Here is a 24385-nt window from a genome sequence, read left to right as displayed (position 1 = left end):
CTAGCCGTACTAGGCGAGATAAAGGAAGAAGTTACCCTTGCATTAGAAGAGATCCCGGTAGTACAAGAGTTTTCAGATGTGTTCCCTGGAGAACTCCCTGGAGTAATTCCTGACCGCGAGGTGGAATTTGAGATTAATCTGGTACCCGATGCTGCACCTATCTCAAAAGCACCATAAAGAATGGCTCCAGCGGAATTGAAAGAATTAAAAGATCAACTGCAAGAATTGCTGGATAAAAAGCAAATACGACCAAGCGCATCTCATTGGGGAGCCCCGGTCCTATTTGTGAAGAAGAAAGATGGGAGTATGAGGTTGTGTATCGACTATCGAGAACTCAATAAGATCATAATCAAGAACAATTACCCCCTTCCAAGAATTGATGATTTGTTTGACCAACTCAAAGGAGCTACAGTATTTTCCAAGTTCGATCTAAGGTCGGGCTATCACCAATTGAAAGTCAAAGCAGAAGACATTTCGAAAACAGCCTTTCGGACAAGGTATGGCCATTACGATTTCATGGTAATGCCTTTTGGGCTAACCAATGCACCAGCAGCGTTCATGGATCTCATGAATAGAGTATTCAAGCCGCTCCTCGATAAGTTTGTGGTGGTGTTTATCGACGATATTCTTGTGTATTCACCAAGTGAAGAAGACCACAAAGAGCATCTCCGGCTCACTCTCCAGATGCTGAGAGAGAAAGAACTCTATGCCAAATTCAAGAAGTGTGAATTTTGGCTAAAGAGCGTCACCTTCTTGGGCCATATAATATCCAAAGATGGAGTATCTGTGGATCCCAAGAAAGTGGAGGCAGTTATGGATTGGCCAAGACAAAAAACGGTAACTGAAATTCGAAGCTTTCTAGGTTTGGCTGGTTACTATCGCAAATTTGTGGAAGGTTTTTCCTCGATAGCTATACCTCTCACCAAACTCACACAAAAGAAATCTAAATTCAAACGGGATGAAACGTGTGAAAAGAGCTTTGAAATTTTGAAGAAAAAGCTGGCATCTACACCAGTATTGACATTACCGACTGAAGGCAAGGATTTTACCATATATAGCGATGCGTTAAAGGGATGATTGGGATGCATGCTCATGTAAGATGGAAGGGTAATTGCTTATGCTTCAAGACAACTAAAGTCGTATGAGCAAAACTATCCCACGCATGACCTCGAACTTGCCGCAGTGGTCTTTGCACTAAAGATTTGGAGACATTATCTTTACGGTGCAAAGTGTGAAATATTTACTGATCACCAAAGTCTCAAGTACTTGTTTACTCAAAAAAAGTTGAATATGAGACAGAGAAGGTGGATTGAACTATTGAAGGATTATAACTTGACAATAAGCTACCACCCTGGAAAAGTAAACAAGGTAGCTGATGCTCTAAGTCGGAAGAACATGAGTAAGGTAATCTTAGCCTCACTCTCAGCACAACCATGTCTTCGAAAAACAGTCAAGTTGAAACAGAACCAAGATCCTTCTTTAGCAAAACTCAGGGAGCAAGCAGGAGAAGGAAAGGCACCAAATCTTGAAATAGATCCCAATGGAGTTATGTGGATAAAAGGACGATTGTGTGTACCTGACATTGACAATCTTCGTCAGGAGGTAATGTCCGAAGCACACAAATCAAAATTTTCAGTCCACCCCGGCAGTACCAAAATGTATAGGGATTTGAAAGGAAATTTTTGGTGGAATGGAATGAAAAAGAACGTTGCAGAGTTTGTGTGGGGACCTCGGGTTGCTAATCTCATCTTAGGGCAATAAACGATTAATCAACAATTAATCATATAATAAAATAATATTCAAAAATTTTTTTTTTTCAGAACCCCACGCGCGCCCGCGCCCCACTTCAGGCGCGCCCGCGCATATGTTTCGGATAGAACCTGGTAAAATAATAAACATAACAGTTGTAGATATTTGTCTTAGCTTTCCAATGCCGCCAACTGCACCCTAATCGGAGTTTTCAGTAAAAATTTATGCTCATTCTACCAAGAAGGGTCGGTGCAGAAATTTATAAAAATTATCAAAGGCTACAACAAAGATCAAAGTTGCTAGGGCTATTTCAAATCTGAAAAATTGCATACATAATCTCAATATGTCCGAAGCATAAACACATGCATATCTAGACATAACAATAATCGCATACATGTTTCTAAGGTGCAATACAATAAACTCAATTCTAAGTTTTCTAAGCTCAAACTAAATCAACACCTTCTAACATGCATTTGACAGCAATCTATTCTTAGCCCGAAGTTACAACATGATAATCTTTCTCAATCTTGAGCTATCCAAGCCACATCTGACTCGCTCATGCCCCAAACCTAATGCAATGCACACATACAAACAAAGCAACAGCCGGATAACTCCGGTGAGAATAAATCTCAGTATGAACAACATGCATATACATCATTTAAGCATGTAACTTATTCAATCATGAATGTCATATAATAACATAACATGCTAGCATTTATAAACGCATATTCTAAACCATAAAAATCTCTAGGTTAATGCATAAATGCAATGCATGTGCCAAGGAATAGACTATCAAAACTGATATCAATAAATCGTAGTTCTGGGATCCCGGGGAAATAAAATCTTTAACCGACCACCGACTCTCCCAATCGAGGTGGTGATAAATATCTCAATTCCTCTTACTTTGGTGCAACTATTGAAACGACCCTAACTCTATAATTAATAAATAAATATGCGGAAAAAAATTTTCTAAGTAAAAATATGTACATACATGCCCATACATATATGCACAGAATAAATAGATTTAAAAATAAATAACTTGAATAAAAATAATGCAACAACTCGAAAACTTAACATTTCATAATATAAATATCTGAGTCATGCGTTAAATAAAATACTGACAAAAGTGAAATAAATTAAAGTTTTGCATGCACTGAAAAATTACTTAAAATAAAATATCCCAAATCACAACCACTGAAAATAATTAAAATATAACATGCTAAAAATTCGAGACATGCATAAAGACTCAGACAACGGTCACGGGGATCACTGCCAGTCTGCTCATACGTCCTCGCCTCCAGTGGGTACTACGTCCTCTACGTACTCACCTGCACCATACTAGTGTAGTAAGCCTAGAGGCCCAACATGCTAACATAACAAGGGTTTAAAATAATTTAAATCACTTTAATACTAATACATAACATATACATGAATGAGCATGCTTAAAATATCATTGACATCACATAACTTAAATTAACTTAAATATCATAACATAAATAATACCTACATTGTTGAGCAAAGTATTTTCTAACATCGCATGGTTGTATCCATAGTGTAACCTTAAATCATACATCAAATACTGATCAGCGTGGAAACCAACGTACGTGGCGGTGACGAATCACCTCTTAAATTGGCAGTAAACTGCCCTTCAATAGTTCACATATGGGGACGAGTCCCCCTTAAATTGTCACACTACTTCAACTTCCAACATAAAATATTTTCTTTTGCTCAACCTTAAACATTAAATCATGTATAAAAATTATTTCATGAATGCATGTACTTAAATAAAATGTGTGTCCTTCATATATATTTAATTTAATTTCATACTAACATATAAATATTAAAAATAACTTCCATGCATAAAATAATTAAATATATATTCAGGACACATGCAAATTTCTCATGGATTGTACTGAACTGCTGACCCTAACACTCAAGCCCATTTACTTAAATCTGGCCCATAACATACTTAAGCCCAATAAAAATTATTCTATGCCCAATTAAATAATTAAAGCCCATTAAAAACCTTCCTGGCCCAATAACGACCTATTCTGGCCCAATGGGCCCAAAAGCCCAAAGACTGGCCCAATAACTCTCATGAGCCCCAAGGCCCATAAAAATTAAGTGATTAACTTAAATTAATTTAATTAAGCCCAATAATAATTAAATTTAACCCAAATAATTAAATGGAACCCAAATCATTTTATTTCTAATTAATTGGCCCAAAAACCAATTAAATCATAAAATACTTTAAAATTAAAAAGACTTGAGCACGTCCCACCAACCCGGACCCGGACCAACTTAACCCGACCCACTACCCTACTGACCCGACCCGGACCACTCATACCCGGCCCAAACCCTGAAACCAGCCCCAACCCGTGACCCCCTCCCTTGCTTCCTCTCGGCCGAGAGCAGTAGGCCTTCCCGGCCTGCTGCCGGCCAGCTCCGGCCGCTCCTGGCCAGAGCCCCGCTGCCCAGACGTAGCCCAAGTCTGGGCGGTCCCGACCTGGCCCTAGCCCTGACCCCATGCACGTCCTAAACCAAGCCCGAACCCCACTTCCCTCGAACCCTAGCTGCGCATCCATGGAGGCCGATCTGCACTTGGTGGTTTCCTGGGCTCGTTTGGCTCGAGCCACTCGAGCCATTTGAGTCTAGGCCTCCCTCACGCATCCTAAATCCCCTTGACCAGCAGTAGTATGAATCATGGTTAAGAAAAACATGAATATGATCAAGAAACGCAAGAACACACGCATAAAACCCGCACTGTTCTCGTTTTTCTGAAAATTGTTGGAGAAATCTGATGCTCACGCACACATACACATAAACACTGATATGGCACCTTAAAACGAAAGAAAACATGCCTTGCACGGTTAAAAGAAGAGGTAGGAGAGTGTAGAACGAATTCGGGACGACGGGACGACGAAAAACCTTGAAGCTTCGAAGAAAAACGTCTATGGAGCCTTCTTGGAGGCTGCTGATCGGTCGAAGAAGAAATGAAGGAGAGGGGTGGCGGCTGTGAGAGTGATCGGGTGAGGGATTTGGGTAGGATAGGTTTAGGTTTTTAATTTAATTAAAAGTAGGTTTTTAGGATAATTAAAATATTAATAAGGGTTTTTAAATGTAAAATATATAACTTAAAAACTCTAATTAAGATGTAAAATCTGATAACTAAAATTAAAATCCCAAAATATATAATTAAGGGAATTTTAAAAATAATTAAAAGTCACTATTTTGGCTTATTTTGAATAAAACGGACTCCTAAAATTATATAAAATTAAATACTAAAAATATTGAGGAAATAAAACTCAAAATAATATTTTTGGGCTCTAAAAAGACTCATAAAATAATTTGGATAGAAAGTTGTCATCTCGTCCGTCCACGGTCCCGTCTACGCGATCAAAAACAATTAATTTCCATAAATCGTGAAAATCACTAATTATGGGTTAAATGCTTAAAATAACTTAAAACATGCACAAATAATTTCACATAATTATTTAACCCATAAATCTAAAATTCTAAATAAATAAAATTCCTAATTATGCATGCGAATTTACGTATTTAAAATACCGGGTGTTACAATTCTCCCCCCCTTAAATTGGATTTCGTCCTCGAAATTAAAGTACTTACCCGAACAACTCCGGGTAGCGAGTCCTCATATCTGCCTCGGTCTCCCAAGTAGCTTCCTCCTCCGAGTGATTCAGCCGCTGGACTCTGACCATCGGTATGACATGCGTCCTAAGCCTCCGCTCCTCCCTAGCCAAGATCCGTATAGGCCTCTCCTCAAATGCTAACTCCGGTGTCAACTGAAGAGGCTCAAAATCCAACACATGCGACGGGTTGGAGACATATCTCCGAAGCATGGATACATGGAAAACGTTGTGCACTACCGCTAGCCCTGGTGGTAGAGCTAAACGGTAGACCAACGTGCCAACTCTCTCCAAGATCTCGAATGGCCCTATATATCTCGGATTAAGCTTGCCTCTCCGGCCAAACCGCACTACTCCCTTCATAGGTGACACCTTCAGGAATACGTGATTACCTACAGCGAACTCCAAATCTCGTCGTCGAGTATCTGCATAACTCTTCTGACGACTCTGAGCAGTCCTCATCCGATCCCGAATCTGAGTCACAATGTCAGCTGTCTGCTGCACAATCTCAGAACCAAGTAAAATCCTCTCACCAACCTCATCCCAATGCATAGGAGATCTGCATCTCCTCCCATACAATGCTGCATAAGGAGCCATACCTATAGACGACTGAAAACTGTTGTTATAGGTAAACTCCACTAATGGCAGTCTAGTCTCCCACGAACCCTGAAAATCGATGACACAAGCTCTCAGAAGATCCTCGAGAACCTGGATTTCTCTCTCAGACTGACCATCTGTCTGGGGATGGAATGCGGTGCTGAACAAAAGTCTGGTCCCCAAAGCTGTGTGCAGACTCTTCCAAAACGTGGATGTGAATCTCGGATCTCTGTCTGACACAATCGACACTGGTATGCCATGCAACCTAACAATCTCCTTGATGTAAAGCTCTGCATACTGTGTCAATGAGTAAGTAGTTCTCACCGGCAAGAAATGAGCTGACTTGGTGAGTCTATCCACAATCACCCAAATCGCTGTGCAACCTCTGGCACTCCTCGGTAAGCCAACCACAAAGTCCATCGTAATATTCTCCCATTTCCATTCCGGAATAGGAAGAGGTCTAAGAAGTCCTGCTGGACGCTGATGCTCTGCCTTGACTTGCTGACAAGTCAAGCACTCTGACATCACTCTCCCGATGTCTCTCTTCATCCCGGGCCACCAATACAATAGCTGCAAATCTCTGTACATCTTCGTACTTCCGGGGTGAATGGAGTACGGAGATGTGTGAGCCTCTGCTAAAATCTCAGCTCTCAACTGATCGACGTTCGGTACCCACATCCTACCACGGTACTGAACAATGCCATCCACAACTGTATACAGGAGATTACCCTTGGCCTCATCTCTCTGTCTCCATCGCTGCAACTCCTCATCAGTAGACTGTCCATCCCTGATCCGATCTCGCAGAACTGGCTGCACCGTCAACACTGACAAGCTCGGTGCATGACCACTCGAATAACACTCCAAGTCAAATCTCTGAATCTCGCTCTGTAGTGGTAACTGTACGGTCAAACATGATACCACTGACGACTTCCGACTCAAAGCATCTGCTACTACATTAGCTTTACCCGGATGGTAGCTAATGTCACAGTCATAATCCTTCACCAACTCCAACCATCTCCGTTGCCTCATGTTCAACTCCTTCTGAGTGAAGAAGTACTTGAGGCTCTTGTGATCAGTGAAAATCTTGCACTTCTCGCCATACAGATAGTGCCTCCAGATTTTCAAAGCGAAAACCACTGCTGCTAACTCCAAGTCATGCGTCGGGTAATTCTGCTCATGAACCTTCAGCTGCCTCGACGCATACGCAATAACCTTGCCACACTGCATAAGTACTGCGCCTAAACCCAGCTTAGACGCGTCGGTGTACACCACTAACTCCTCGTGTGGTACTGTCACCGCTAACACCGGTGCAGTAATGAGTGCTTCCTTCAGCTGATCGAAGCTCCTCTGACAGTCTGAACTCTAGATAAACTTCGCATTCTTCTTGGTTAAGGAAGTCAAGGGTACTGCAATAGAGAAAAAACCCTTGATGAACTTCCTATAATATCCTGCCAAACCCAAAAAACTGCGAATCTCCGAAGCATTCTTTGGAATACCCCAATTCTGCACTGCCTCAACCTTCGACTGATCAACTGCAATTCCATCTCTCGAAATAATGTGGCCAAGAAATGCCACCTGCTCGAGCCAAAACTCGCACTTGCTGAACTTGGCATACAAACGATGCTCCCTCAAAGTCTGCAAGGCTGTCTGTAGATGCTGTCTATGCTCCTCAATGCTCCTAGAGTAGATCAAGATATCATCAATGAAGACTATGATGAACTGATCTAGATACGGCTGAAAAACTCGGTTCATGAGATCCATGAAAACCGCTGGAGCATTGGTCATCCCAAATCGCATCACTAGGAACTCGTAATGCCCATACCGTGTCCGGAAAGCAGTCTTGGACACATCTGCATCTCTAACCCGCAGCTGATGATAACCAGATCGCAGGTCGATCTTGGAGAACACTGAAGCTCCCTGCAACTGATCAAATAAATCCTCTATCCTCGGCAGTGGATACTTATTCTTCACTGTGACCCTATTGAGCTCTCGATAATCGATGCACAGTCTCATACTGTCATCCTTATTCTTCACAAATAACACTGGAGCTCCCCATGGAGAAAAGCTAGGACGAACAAAGCCTTTCTCTAATAATTCCTGTATCTGCTCCTTCAACTCTTTCATCTAGGTAGGAGCAAGTCTGTATGGTGCCTTAGAGATAGACACGGATGGAGTGTCCCTGTAGCTCTAACTCCAGCTCTCGGATGACACTAGAGGTAGTAATAATCTATCCTGACGGCATAGTGACATCATAACCACTGTTGGCAATCTCCGGTGTGATGCCTATCCGTCTGATGAACTCTAGGGAGATAAACGAATGCGTAGCCCCTGAATCTAGCAACGCAAACGTGGAGTTACATCCAACTAGAATTCTCCCTGCACGCAGAAGAATCCCAACAATTTCATGCCACTACTAAACTTTCCCCCAACAAGACACTAATAACCCTTAATTCTAATCACAAGTAAAACATGCTTCTTATTCTAACATGCAGATAGATAACTCAAATAACAACAATTTCTCAAGAAAACGAGATTCTTAACTAAAGGGAAAATTATAAAATTCTAGGGATAAGATATACCAGTGATCAAGGAGGTGTCTGGGTCTGCCTCTTCCGCCTGCATGACGAACACTCTACCAGTCGGGTTCTTCTTCCTCGGGCAGTTAGCTATCTGATGCCCTGGCTCTCTGCAGTGGTAACAAACTCCTGCTCCCAACAGACAAGGTCCCGAATGCATCTTCTGACACTTCGGGCAAGTAGGAAAACCTATAGCATTAGGGGCCCCACCCCTCTGCTGCTGTGGCCTCTGCTGCTGTGCCTCTGCTGCGGATTCGGGCCCTTAGCCGGCCCAGTAAACTGCTTCTTCGCAGGAGGCTGCGAAGATGGTCGCTGATACCCCGACTGAAACTGTCTGTTCCCCTGCTGCTCTCGCTGCATCTCTCTCCTACCCTCCTCTGACCTCAGTGCTCTACTAACTGCCGCCTCATATGTAGCGACGTCCATCATACGTACGTCGTGCTTAATATCCGCTCTCAGTCCCTCCACAAACTGCCTCATCTTCTCCGGTGGACTGTCTGCAATCAGAGGCACAAAATGACAGCCCCTCTCGAACTGGCTCATGTACTCCACCACTGACCTGTCCCCCTGTCGAAGACTCATAAACTCCCGGATCATGCGACTCCTCACATCCTCCGTGAAATACTTGGCGTAGAAGACACGCCTGAACTCCGCCCAAGACAGTGTAGGGAGGTGTACTCCCCTGGCAGCACCCTCCCAACAAAGAGCTGCGTCTCCCCTCAACATATACGTCGCACAGTTCACCCTGTCCGCATCTGTGATCCCCATATATGCAAAGATGGACTCCAAAGAACGAATCCACCCCTCAGCCACCAATGGATCGGTGGTACCAAGGAACTCCTTCGGTCCCTTCTTCTGGAACCGCTCAGCTACGTCCTCCTCATGGGACATTCTGGGACGTGAAGCCTGCTGCTCTAACAGAGCAGTAACTCCTGCCATCAAAGTAGCATTGTCCTGCTCCAATGCTGCAAGTGGGTTCTGCGGAGGTGGAGGTGGAGGTGGAGGTGGAGGTGTAGGTGGAGATCCCCCATGTCTGTTCATCGGTCTGGGAGGCATTCTGCACCACCACATATTTCTTTACGTAAATCGCCATGCATAACTAACTGGTTTAAAATTAATGCTAACTTAAATCCTTAAAAGTAAATCATACTATAAACACTTAAAACTTACAGACCGGTAGCGTGGATTTCTGAGCTCGCATAGCAGTAATGACCCCTCCAAGGACCGTGCTTTGATACCAACTGAAACGACCCTAACTCTATAATTAATAAATAAATATGCGGAAAAAAAAATTTTCTAAGTAAAAATATGTACATACATGCCCATACATATATGCACAGAATAAATAGATTTAAAAATAAATAACTTGAATAAAAATAATGCAACAACTCGAAAACTTAACATTTCATAATATAAATATCTGAGTCATGCGTTAAATAAAATACTGACAAAAGTGAAATAAATTAAAGTTTTGCATGCACTGAAAAATTACTTAAAATAAAATATCCCAAATCACAACCACTGAAAATAATTAAAATATAACATGCTAAAAATTCGAGACATGCATAAAGACTCAGACAACGGTCACGGGGATCACTGCCAGTCTGCTCATACGTCCTCGCCTCCAGTGGGTACTACGTCCTCTACGTACTCACCTGCACCATACCAGTGTAGTGAGCCTAGAGGCCCAACATGCTAACATAACAAGGGTTTAAAATAATTTAAATCACTTTAATACTAATACATAACATATACATGAATGAGCATGCTTAAAATATCATTGACATCACATAACTTAAATTAACTTAAATATCATAACATAAATAATACCTACATTGTTGAGCAAAGTATTTTCTAACATCGCATGGTTGTATCCATAGTGTAACCTTAAATCATACATCAAATACTGATCAGCGTGAAAACCAACGTACGTGGCGGTGACGAATCACCTCTTAAATTGGCAGTAAACTGCCCTTCAATAGTTCACATATGGGGACGAGTCCCCCTTAAATTGCCACACTACTTCAACTTCCAACATAAAATATTTTCTTTTGCTCAACCTTAAACATTAAATCATGCATAAAAATTATTTCATGAATGCATGTACTTAAATAAAATGTGTGTCCTTCATATATATTTAATTTAATTTCATACTAACATATAAATATTAAAAATAACTTCCATGCATAAAATAATTAAATATATATTCAGGACACATGCAAATTTCTCATGGATTGTACTGAACTGCTGGCCCTAACACTCAAGCTCATTTACTTAAATCTGGCCCATAACATACTTAAGCCCAATTAAAATTATTCTATGTCCAATTAAATAATTAAAGCCCATTAAAAACCTTCCTGGCCCAATAACGACCTATTCTGGCCCAATGGGCCCAAAAGCCCAAAGATTGGCCCAATAACTCTCATGGGCCCCAAGGCCCATAAAAATTAAGTGATTAACTTAAATTAATTTAATTAAGCCCAATAATAATTAAATTTAACCCAAATAATTAAATGGAACCCAAATCATTTTATTTCTAATTAATTGGCCCAAAAACCAATTAAATCATAAAATATTTTAAAATTAAAAAGACTCGAGCCGGGCCCACCAACCCGGACCTGGACCAACTTAACCCGACCCACTACCCTACTGACCCGACCCGAACCACTCAGACCCGGCCCAAACCCCGAAACCAGCCCCAACCCGTGACCCCCTCCCTTGCTTCCTCTCGGCCGAGAGCAGTAGGCCTTCCCGGCCTGCTGCCGGCCAGCTCCGGCCGCCCCTGGCCGAAACCCCGCCGCCCAGACGTAGCCCACGTCTGGGCGGTCCCGACTTGGCCCTATCCCTGACCCAATGCACGTCCTAAACCAAGCCCGAACCCCACTTCCCTCGAACCCTAGCTGCGCATCCATGGAGGCCGATCTGCACTTGGTGGTTTCCTGGGCTCGTTTGGCTCGAGCCACTCGAGCCATTTGAGTCTAGGCCTCCCTCACGCATCCTAAATCCCCTTGACCAGCAGTAGTACGAATCATGGTTAAGAAAAACATGAATATGATCAAGAAACGCAAGAACACACGCATAAAACCCGCACTGTTCTCGTTTTTTTGAAAATTGTTGGAGAAATCTGATGCTCACGCACACATACACATAAACACTGATATGGCACCTTAAAAACGAAAGAAAACATGTCTTGCACCGTTAAAAGAAGAGGTAGGAGCGTGTAGAACAAATCCGGGACGACGGGACGACGAACAACCTTGAAGCTTCGAAGAAAAACGTCTATGGAGCCTTCTTGGAGGCTGCTGATCGGTCGAAGAAGAAATGAAGGAGAGGGGTGGCGGCTGTGAGAGTGATCGGGTGAGGGATTTGGGTAGGATAGGTTTAGGTTTTTAATTTAATTAAAAGTAGGTTTTTAGGATAATTAAAATATTAATAAGGGTTTTTAAATGTAAAATATATAACTTAAAAACTCTAATTAAGATGTAAAATCTGATAACTAAAATTAAAATCCCGAAATATATAATTAAGGGAATTTTAAAAATAATTAAAAGTCACTATTTTGGCTTATTTTGAATAAAACGGACTCCTAAAATTATATAAAATTAAATACTAAAAATATTGAGTAAATAAAACTCAAAATAATATTTTTGGGCTCTAAAAAGACTCATAAAATAATTTGGATAGAAAGTTGTCATCTCGTCCGTCCACGGTCCCGTCTACGCGATCAAAAACAATTAATTTTTATAAATCGTGAAAATCACTAATTATGGGTTAAATGCTTAAAATAACTTAAAACATGCACAAATAATTTCACATAATTATTTAACCCATAAATCTAAAATTCTAAATAAATAAAATTCCTAATTATGCATGCGAATTTACGTATTTAAAATATCGGGTGTTACAATTCTCCCCCCCTTAAATTGGATTTCGTTCTCGAAATTAAAGTACTTACCCGAACAACTCCGGGTAGCGAGTCCCCACTAATGGCAGTCTAGTCTCCCACGAGCCCTGAAAATCGATGAAACAAGCTCTCAGAAGATCCTCGAGAACCTGGATCACTCTCTCAGACTGACCATCTGTCTGGGGATGGAATGCGGTGCTGAACAAAAGTCTGGTCCCCAAAGCTGTGTGCAGACTCTTCCAAAACGCGGATGTGAATCTCGGATCTCTGTCTGACACAATCGACACTGGTATGTCATGCAACCTAACAATCTCCTTGATGTAAAGCTCTGCATACTGTGTCAATGAGTAAGTAGTCCTCACCGGCAAGAAATGAGCTGACTTGGTGAGTCTATCCACAATCACCCAAATCGCTGTGCAACCTCTGGCACTCCTCGATAAGCCAACCACAAAGTCCATCGTAATATTCTCCCATTTCCATTCCGGAATAGGAAGAGGTCTAAGAAGTCCTGCTGGACGCTGATGCTCTGCCTTGACTTGCTGACAACTCAAGCACTCTGACACCACTCTCCCGATGTCTCTCTTCATCCCGGGCCACCAATACAATAGCTGCAAATCTCTGTACATCTTCGTACTTCCGGGGTGAATGGAGTACGGAGATGTGTGAGCCTATGCTAAAATCTCAGCTCTCAACTGATCGACGTTCGGTACCCACATCCTACCACGGTACTGAACAATGTCATCCAAAACTGTATACAGGAGATTACCCTTGGCCTCATCTCTCTATCTCCATCGCTGCAACTCCTCATCAGTAGACTGTCCATCCCTGATCCGATCTCGCAGAACTGGCTGCACCGTCAAAACTGACAAGCTCGGTGCATGACCACTCGAATAACACTCCAAGTCAAATCTCTGAATCTCGCTCTGTAGTGGTAATTGTACGGTCAAACATGATACCACTGACGACTTCCGACTCAAAGTATCTGCTACTACATTAGCTTTACCCGGATGGTAGCTAATGTCACAGTCATAATCCTTCACCAACTCCAACCATCTCCGTTGCCTCATGTTCAACTCCTTCTGAGTGAAGAAGTACTTGAGGCTCTTGTGATCAGTGAAAATCTTGCACTTCTCGCCATACAGATAGTGCCTCCAGATTTTCAAAGCGAAAACCACTGCTGCTAACTCCAAGTCATGCGTCGGGTAATTCTGCTCATGAACCTTCAGCTGCCTCGACGCATACGCAATAACCTTGCCACACTGCATAAGTACTGCGTCTAAACCCAGCTTAGACGCGTCGGTGTACACCACTAACTCCTCGTGTGGTACTGTCACCGCTAACACCAGTGCAGTAGTGAGTGCTTCCTTCAGCTGATCCAAGCTCCTCTGACAGTCTGAACTCCAGATAAACTTCGCATTCTTCTTGGTTAAGGAAGTCAAGGGTACTGCAATAGAGGAAAAACTCTTGATGAACTTCCTATAATATCCTGCCAAACCCAAGAAACTGCGAATCTCCGAAGCATTCTTCGGAATACCCCAATTCTGCACTGCCTCAACCTTCGACTGATCAACTGCAATTCCATCTCTCGAAATAATGTGGCCAAGAAATGCCACCTGCTCGAACCAAAACTCACACTTGCTGAACTTGGCATACAAACGATGCTCCCTCAAAGTCTGCAAGGCTGTCTGTAGATGCTGTCTATGCTCCTCAATGCTCCTAGAGTAGATCAAGATATCATCAATGAAGACTATGATGAACTGATCTAGATACGGCTGAAAAACTCGGTTCATGAGATCCATGAAAACCGCTGGAGCATTGGTCATCCCAAATCGCATCACTAGGAACTCGTAATGCCCATACCGTGTCCGGAAAGCAGTCTTGGACACATCTTCATCTCTAACCCGCAGCTGATGATAACCAGATCGCAGGTCGATCTTGGAGAACACTGAAGCTCCCTTCAACTGATCAAATAAATCCTCTATCCTCGGCAGTGGATACTTATTCTTCACTGTGACCCTATTGAGCTCTCGATAATCGATGCACAGTCTCATACTGCCATCTTTCTTCTTCACAAATAACACTGGAGCTCCCCATGGAGAAAAGCTAGGACAAACAAAGCCTTTCTCTAATAATTCCTGTATCTGCTCCTTCAACTCTTTCATCTCGGTAGGAGCAAGTCTGTATGGTGCCTTAGAGATAGACACGGTGTCTGGCACTAAGTCAATGCTGAACTCCACATCTCTCACTAGTGGAATTCCTGCAACATCCTCCGGAAAGACATATGGAAAGTCACGAACCACCTCTATCTCGGATAATGATCTGTTAGATGGTTTTGAGGCCATGACAATACTCGCTAGAAACCCCTGACAACCCCATCTCAACAACTTCCTCGCCTGAATAAGAGATATCACCTGAGGAAAATCACTGCTCTGAGATGCATGGAAAGTAAACGGGTCGCCTCCTGACGGTTTCACTGACACTGACCTCCGACGAAAATCAATCGAAGCTCCATTGACTGTCAACCAGTCCATACCCAATATCAAATCAAAGCCGCTTAACGGCAAAACCACTACATCTGCGCGAATGGAGTGTCCCTGTAGCTCTAACTCCAGCTCTCGGATGACACTAGAGGTAGTAATAATCTGTCCTGACAGCATAGTGACATCATAACCACTGTTGGCAATCTCCGGTGTGATGCCTATCCGTCTGATGAACTCTAGGGAGATAAACGAATGCGTAGCCCCTGAATCTAGCAACGCAAACGTGGAGTTACCTCCAACTAGAATTCTCCCTGCACGCAGAAGAATCCCAACAATTTCATGCAACTACTAAACTTTCCCCCAACAAGACACTAATAACCCTTAATTCTAATCACAAGTAAAACATGCTTCTTATTCTAACATGCAGATAGATAACCCAAATAACAACAATTTCTCAAGAAAACGAGATTCTTAACTAAAGGGAAAATTATAAAATTCTAGGGATAAGATATACCAGTGATCAAGGAGGTGTCTGGGTCTGCCTCCTCCGCCTGCATGACGAACACTCTACCAGCCGTGTTCTTCTTCCTCGGGCAGTTAGCTATCTGATGCCCTGGCTCTCTGCAGTGGTAACAAACTCCTTCTCCCAACAGACAAGGTCCCGAATGCATCTTCTGACACTTCGGGCAAGTAGGAAAACCTATAGCATTAGGGGCCCCGCCCCTATGCTGTTGTGGCCTCTGCTGCTGCGGATTCGGGCCCTTAACCGGCCCAGTAAACTGCTTTTTTGCAGGAGGCTGCGAAGATGGTCGCTGATACCCCGACTGAAACTGTCTCTTCCCCTGCTGCTCTCGCTGCATCTCTCTCCTACCCTCCTCTGACCTCAGTGCTCTACTAACTGCCGCCTCATATGTAGCGACGTCCATCATACGTACGTCGTGCTTAATATCCGCTCTCAGTCCCTCCACAAACTGCCTCATTTTCTCCGGTGGACTGTCTGCAATCAGAGGCACAAAATGACAGCCCCTCTCGAACTGGCTCACGTACTCCACCACTGACCTGTCCCCCTGCCGGAGACTCATAAACTCCCGGATCATGCGACTCCTCACATCCTCTGTGAAATACTTGGCGTATAAGACACGCCTGAACTCCGCCCAAGACAGTGTAGGGAGATGTACTCCCCTGGCAGCACCCTCCCACCAAAGAGTTGCGTCTCCCCTCAACATATACGTTGCACAGTTCACCCTGTCCGCATCTGTGATCCCCATATATGCAAAGATGGACTCCAAAGAACGAATCCACCCCTCAGCCACCAATGGATCGGTGGTCCCAAGGAACTCCTTCGGCCCCTTCTTCTGGAACCGCTCAGCTACGTCCTCCTCATGGGACATTCTGGGACGTGAAGCCTGCTGCTCTAACAGAGCAGTAACTCCTGTCATCAAAGTAGCATTAGCCTGCTCCAATGCTGCAAGTGGGTTCTGCGGAGGTGGAGGTGGAGGTGTAGGTGGAGATCCCCCACGTCTGTTCATCGGTCTGGGAGGCATTCTGCACCACCACATATTTCTTTACGTAAATCGCCATGCATAACTAAGTGGTTTAAAATTAATGCTAACTTAAATCCTTAAAAGTAAATCATACTATAAACACTTAAAACTTACAGACCGGTAGCGTGGATTTCTGAGCTCGCATAGCAGTAATGACCCTTCCAAGGACCGTGCTTTGATACCAACTGAAACGATCCTAACTCTATAATTAATAAATAAATATGCGGAAAAAAAAATTTTCTAAGTAAAAATATGTACATACATGCCCATACATATATGCACAGAATAAATAGATTTAAAAATAAATAACTTGAATAAAAATAATGCAACAACTCGAAAACTTAACGTTTCATAATATAAATATCTGAGTCATGCGTTAAATAAAATACTGACAAAAGTGAAATAAATTAAAGTTTTGCATGCACTGAAAAATTACTTAAAATAAAATATCCCAAATCACAACCACTGAAAATAATTAAAATATAACATGCTAAAAATTCGAGACATGCATAAAGACTCAGACAACGGTCACGGGGATCACTGCCAGTCTGCTCATACGTCCTCGCCTCCAGTGGGTACTACGTCCTCTACGTACTCACCTGCACCATACCAGTGTAGTGAGCCTAGAGGCCCAACATGCTAACATAACAAGGGTTTAAAATAATTTAAATCACTTTAATACTAATACATAACATATACATGAATGAGCATGCTTAAAATATCATTGACATCACATAACTTAAATTAACTTAAATATCATAACATAAATAATACCTACATTGTTGAGCAAAGTATTTTCTAACATCGCATGGTTATATCCATAGTGTAACCTTAAATCATACATCAAATACTGATCAGCGTGGAAACCAACGTACGTGGCGGTGACGAATCACCTCTTAAATTGGCAGTAAACTGCCCTTCAATAGTTCACATATGGGGACGAGTCCCCTTAAATTGTCACACTACTTCAACTTTCAACATAAAATATTTTTTTTTGCTCAACCTTAAACATTAAATCATGCATAAAAATTATTTCATGAATGCATGTACTTAAATAAAATGTGTGTCCTTCATATATATTTAATTTAATTTCATACTAACATATAAATATTAAAAATAACTTCCATGCATAAAATAATTAAATATATATTCAGGACACATGCAAATTTCTCATGGATTGTACTGAACTGCTGGCCCTAACACTCAAGCCCATTTACTTAAATCTGGCCCATAACATACTTAAGCCCAATAAAAATTATTCTATGCCCAATTAAATAATTAATGCCCATTAAAAACCTTCCTGGCCCAATAACGACCTATTCTGGCCCAATGGGCCAAAAAGCCCAAAGACTGGCCCAATAACTCTCATGGGCCCCAAGGCCCATAAAAATTAAGTGATTAACTTAAATTAATTTAATTAAGCCCAATAATAATTAAATTTAACCCAAATAATTAAATGGAACCCAAATCATTTTATTTCTAATTAATTGGCCCAAAAATCAATTAAATCATAAAATACTTTAAAATTAAAAAGACTCGAGCCCGGCCCACCAACCCGGACCCGGACCAACTTAACCCGACCCACTACCCTACTGACCCAACCCGGACCACTCAGACCCGGCCCAGACCCCGAAACCAGCCCCAACCCGTGACCCCCTCCCTTGCTTCCTCTCGGCCGAGAGCAGTAGGCCTTCCCGGCCTGCTGCCGGCCAGCTCCGGCCGCCCCTGGCCGGAGCCCCACCGCCCAGACGTAGCCCACATTTGGGCGGTCCTGACTTGGCCCTAGCCCTGACCCCATGCACGTCCTAAACCAAGCCCGAACCCCACTTCCCTCGAACCCTAGCTACGCATCCATGGAGGCCGATCTGCACTTGGTGGTTTCCTGGGCTCGTTTGGCTCGAGCCACTCAAGCCATTCAAGTCTAGGCCTCCCTCACGCATCCTAAATCCCCTTGACCAGCAGTAGTACGAATCATGGTTAAGAAAAACATGAATATGATCAAGAAACGCAAGAACACACGCATAAAACCCGCATTGTTCTCGTTTTTCTGAAAATTGTTGGAGAAATCTGATGCTCACGCACACATACACATAAACACTGATATGACACCTTAAAAATGAAAGAAAACATGCCTTGCACCGTTAAAAGAAGAGGTAGGAGCGTGTAGAACGAATCCGGGACGACGGAACGACGAACAACCTTGAAGCTTCGAAGAAAAACGTCTATGGAGCCTTCTTGGAGGCTGCTGATCGGTCGAAGAAGAAATGAAGGAGAGGGGTGGCGGCTGTGAGAGTGATCGGGTGAGGGATTTGGGTAGGATAGGTTTAGGTTTTTAATTTAATTAAAAGTAGGTTTTTAGGATAATTAAAATATTAATAAGGGTTTTTAAATGTAAAATATATAACTTAAAAACTCTAATTAAGATGTAAAATCTGATAACTAAAATTAAAATCCCGAAATATATAATTAAGGGAATTTTAAAAATAATTAAAAGTCACTATTTTGGCTTATTTTGAATAAAACGGACTCCTAAAATTATATAAAATTAAATACTAAAAATATTGAGGAAATAAAACTCAAAATAATATTTTTGAGCTCTAAACAGACTCATAAAATAATTTGGATAGAAAGTTGTCATCTCGTCCGTCCACGGTCCCGTCTACGCGATCAAAAACAATTAATTTCCATAAATCGTGAAAATCACTAATTATGGGTTAAATGATTAAAATAAATTAAAACATGCACAAATAATTTCACATAATTATTTAATCCATAAATCTAAAATTCTAAATAAATAAAATTTCTAATTATGCATGCGAATTTACGTATTTAAAATACCGGGTGTTACAACTATAGTGAGTAATAGCTTTGGAGTTGATGATGATCAATAGCTTTGGAGTTGATGATCAATTCAACCCCTTTCTCAATTCAACCCCTTTCTAGACATAGCATATTCTGTATCTTTCTGAGTTGATGATCAATAGCTTTGGAGTTGTTCAACTAACATACTCCTCAGTGCAATCGGCTCAAAAACATACTTTAACACTGCTCTGTTCTATCTGCGGTTCTGTTCTGTCTGAGGTTCTCATGCTATCTGCATAATCTGTCTTATTCAATAACAGAAGCAATATATATGGCAGGGATTATAACATACAATGTCAGTATATCATACATATAATCTCATGCTTCTGAATAGAACACATACTTGCAATTTCTCATGCTTTTTCACATATTACATGCTTAAAACGAATTCACTTATTCTAATGAATTCAAGAAATCAGGCATACATATCAACATATAAGCATGTAATTCTTATCTCAATAAAGCAAGTAGTGTTCAATCAAGCAATCATAGTCGCATACAATTCTGTAAAGCAAGTAAAGCATGCTCATGCCATACTATAAATGCATGCGACTCAATCTACCCCCGCTCAACTTCTAGCTTAGTCCAAGACTTTACGCTCTGATACCACCTGTTGTGGGGACCTCGGGTTGCTAATCTCATATTAGGACAATAAACGATTAATCAACAATTAATCATATAATAAAAGAATATTCAAACCAATTTTTTTTTTCAGAACCCCACGCGCGCCCGCGCATAGGTTTCGGACAGAATCTGGTAAAATGATAAACATAACAGTTGTAGATCTTTGTCTTAGCTTTCCAATGCCGCCAACCGCACCCTAATCGGAGTTTTCAGTAAAATTTATGCTCATTCTACCAAGAAGGGTCGGTGCAGAAATTTACAAAAATTATCAAAGGCTACAACAAAGATCAAAGTTGTTAGGGCTATTTCAAATCAGAAAAATTGCATACATAATCTCAATATGTCCGAAGCATAAACACATGCATATCTAGACATAACAATAATCGCATACATGTTTCTAAGGTGCAATACAATAAACTCGATTCTAAGTTTTTTAAGCTCAAACTAAATCAACACCTTCTAACATGCATTTGACAGCAATCTATTCTTAGCCCGAAGTCACCACATGCTAATCTTTCTCAATCTTGAGCTATCCAAGCCACATCTGACTCGCTCATGCCCCAAACCTGATGCAATGCACACATACAAACAAAGCAACAGCCAGATAACTCCGGTGAGAATAAATCTCAGTATGAACAACATGCATATACATCATTTAAGCATGTAACTTATTCAATCATGAATGTCATATAATAACATAACATGCTAGCATTTATAAACGTATATTTTAAACCATAAAAATCTCTAGGTTAATGCATAAATGCAATGCATGTGCCAAGGAATAGGCTATCAAATCTGATATCAATAAATCGTAGTTCTGGGATTCCGGGGAAATAAAATCTTTAACCGACCACCGACTCTCCCAATCGAGGTGGTGATAAATATCTCAATTCCCCTGACTTTGGTGCAACTATAGTGAGTCATCTAGCTCTGAAAAATAAATCTATATTTCGTGCCATGAGTCATCTGACTCTGAAAGTAAATCTACATTCCATGCCACTCACTACAGTTCTCCAAACGTCATCTGCACTCTAGGCCATTCTGCCCTCTGTGCTTTTCAGGCTGGAGTTCAAGATGAATGCAACATGTTCTGTATGCATTAAATGCTATAAAACACCTTGAACACATCAATCATATAATCATATGAGCATATAATCACTCAACGATACCGACAAATCTGTAAGTATCACATGTAATACATAAAACATGTTCAATACAGAAAATACTATAAATCAAAGAAGACAAGTAAACATTTACATAAATATTCTGGGAATTCAAGAAGATATCTATCTTGAATAATCTATCCCATTTATGTAAACGTAAACAATAACATATATTAAAATATGCATGTATGTGATTTTAGGCAACTCGATAATCAGAAACAATCTCGAGTTATTTTGCCCATCTTATTAATGTCTATTCATACCTTTCCTTCTGAATCTGAGAAGCTCCAATTCTGGACAATAACATCAAAGAACTCTTATCAATATCTGCTCATAGCATTGCAATCATTCAAGGCGAACTAGCTTCAAACCTTCTTCCCTCTTTCTTGGTTCAAAGGCTAACTTCTCAAACTCGTCAACTCGAACTCGATCTCTTGCACTTCAAATCTGAAATGAATTGATATATCATTCAAGAAGAGCTTTCTATATCATTTCATTCTTATTTAGGATCAAACAATCTAACAACTTGATCCCATAACCGGAATTCAAACCGACGGCGTAACGGATCAAAATTGGAAATTCCAAAAGCATAAACATCATCTTGTTAATCATGTAAGCTCAATATCATCACAATTTCAGCAGCTTATACACGTGAACATCATCCCCTAAAAATCAGATTGTACAAAATTCTTCAATAATTCAAAAACATGTCCAAACGACGATCTTTTCTCGATCCGTCTTAGATATGCTATCGTCGTATATACTAGAACACGTTTATACAATCAAATCATAATTCTAACAACAACTTAAAATTCAAACATGGTAGAACTTCATAAAAATTACGTCAAAACGTAGCACTCGGAGCTGTGATCGCAAATATATGTTTAATCGGAAATTCTACCGGGCGGATCGAAAGATATCGGAGCTTGAAATCTCAAAAATTGGACTTGGAACCCTTTCTGCCCCCTTCTCGTTTCTTGGATGGGAATCTGATGGCTTTTCCTTCCCTTTCCACGTTTTTATGGCCACTTTCATGACAATTGCATTTTGGTCCCTGAACTTTGGCCTAATTGCAATTCAATCCCCGGACAAGCGATTTAATTCAATTTCAATCCTAAATAATTTAAGAATATTAGAATTCAAGTCTAAACTCTAAATATTTTCAAATTAAATATTTTCGGATTAAAATTAAATCATTTCGGACCTTATCGCATTTTAGTCCTTGAACTACTCAATATTTGCAAATGGTTCCTTGCTCGGATTTCATCCTCAAATTAAATCCTTGATATTTATAATCTTGGAATTACATCTTAAATTCCATAAATATCAATTGCAAATATTTTTAATCTTTTAATTTAAGAATTCCGGATATTAAAATCTTAAAATCCGAAAAATCCTCAAATTAAATATTTCTGACCCGAAATTGAAATCTCTAATTTCCATACATTCTTAAATTCATCTTTTCTCTCTTATTCGGAATTTAAATCTTAAATCCCGTAATTAAGAACTTAATATTTTCGGGCCTTATAGTTTGTTTCTAGATGCCAGGTTTGTCAGCAAGTCAAAGCCGAACATCAACGACCTGGAGGATTACTGCAGCCCCTGGAAATTTCGGAATGGAAATGGGAGCACATTTCTATGGATTTTGTTGTTGGTTTACCCAAGTCAAGACAGAGTCATAACGGGATATGGGCAATTGTGGATAGACTAACAAAGACAGTGCACTTCCTACCGGTCCGCATGAATTATAACCTGGATATACTAGCTACCCTATATATGGACAATATAGTGAGATTACACGGGGTACCTGCTAGTATTTTGTCGGATAGGGATCCGAGATTTGTGTCCCGATTCTGGAAAAGTTTTCAAGAAGTAATGGGAACCAAGGTTACTCTCAGTACAGCCTACCATCCGCAAAACTGATGGCCAAACAGAGAGAACAATTCAAACCTTGGAAGATATGTTGAGGGCTTGTGCCCTAGACTTTAGTGGTAACTGGAGTGAACACTTACCTTTAATCAAGTTTGCTTACAATAATAGTTACCACAGCAGTATAGGAATGGCACCATACGAAGTCTTGTATGGGAGAAAGTGTCGTTCACCTTTCTATTGGAATGAAGTGGGAGAGAAAGCTATCACTGGACCTGAACTCGTCCAAACAACAGTAAAAAAAGTGTCTATCATCAAGAAAAGACTCAAAGCTGCTCAAGATCGACAAAAGAGTTGGGCTGATATGAAGAGACGACCGTTGGAATTTGAAATAGGTGAAAAGGCTTATGTTAAAGTCTCACCTATGAAAGGGGTGATCCGGTTCGGGAAAAACGGGAAGTTAAACTCAAGATATGTCGGACCTTCTGAAATTTTGGACAAGGTGGGAACATTGGCATATAGATTGGCATTACCACCGGATATGTCAAGAATTCATAATTTTTTCCATGTATCTCAGCTAAGAAAGTATATTTCAGACCCAAGTCATGTCCTTGAAATTGAACCTCTTGTAGTTGAAGGAAATCTGAATAAGGAACTCAAGTATGAAGAGGTTCCTATCCGAATTGTGGATACAAAGAACCAAGTGCTGAGGCGACGGACCATTCCCTATGTCAAAGTACAGTGGTCTAATCATTCTGAAAGGGAAGCTACATGGGAACTCGAAGAGAAGATGCGGAAACAATATCCTTATCTTTTTGAAAAACAGTTCGACTCAAGTTTTGAGGACGAAACTCTCAATAAGGAGGGTGGGATGTGAGAACCCAGCCGATGATGAGCCATAACTGAAGAAGACATGAACCATAACCGAAGGTTGTTTCAAATTCAAAACTGAAGAATCATAACAGCTAGTGTAACAGTCATGTAATGGAGATTAATGACTATTATGGAGGATAAATGATTGATCATGGGAGGCTTTTCAGTAGATACTTGAAGCCTATAAATTGGGGATTTCTGCTTATGGAAAACTCACAAAAGTTCGAGCATCACAATCCCATACAATATTCTACCATTTTCGAGCTCCATTTCTTCCATTTTTCTAGTGATCAAGGAACTGCTAAAGTTGGGAAATTTCAGCAGAATCTTGAAGTCAAATTCGGTCCTTAAATCAGAGGTATTATATAGCCTATTTTCGTCCCAAGTTTGGAGCATCACAGAAACAATTCGAAACATCAAGTTTCTGCCCAGAAATCTCGGAGTACTCGATCAAAGTTTCTGTCCAAATCTTGATCGTATCTCTTGTCCAAATATCA

At 41.0% G+C, this 24385-nt stretch overlaps 1 protein-coding gene across 1 annotated transcript; it reads left to right on the top strand.

The window, feature by feature from the left end:
• The first annotated feature begins 1290 nt into the window (after positions 1–1290).
• On the top strand, positions 1291–23892 carry LOC140879010 (uncharacterized). Its single transcript, XM_073282641.1, has 2 exons — positions 1291–1602; positions 23050–23892. Exons 1-2 carry the CDS (start codon positions 1291–1293, stop codon positions 23890–23892), a joined length of 1155 nt encoding a protein of 384 aa, XP_073138742.1.
• Positions 23893–24385: the final 493 nt, after the last annotated feature.

The sequence above is a fragment of the Henckelia pumila genome, chromosome 2, assembly GCF_033568475.1.
Source record: "Henckelia pumila isolate YLH828 chromosome 2, ASM3356847v2, whole genome shotgun sequence".
Classification (NCBI taxonomy): domain Eukaryota; kingdom Viridiplantae; phylum Streptophyta; class Magnoliopsida; order Lamiales; family Gesneriaceae; genus Henckelia; species Henckelia pumila.
The sequence above is the reverse complement of the archived record's forward strand: the minus strand, read 5'-3'. Positions and strand labels throughout refer to the sequence as shown.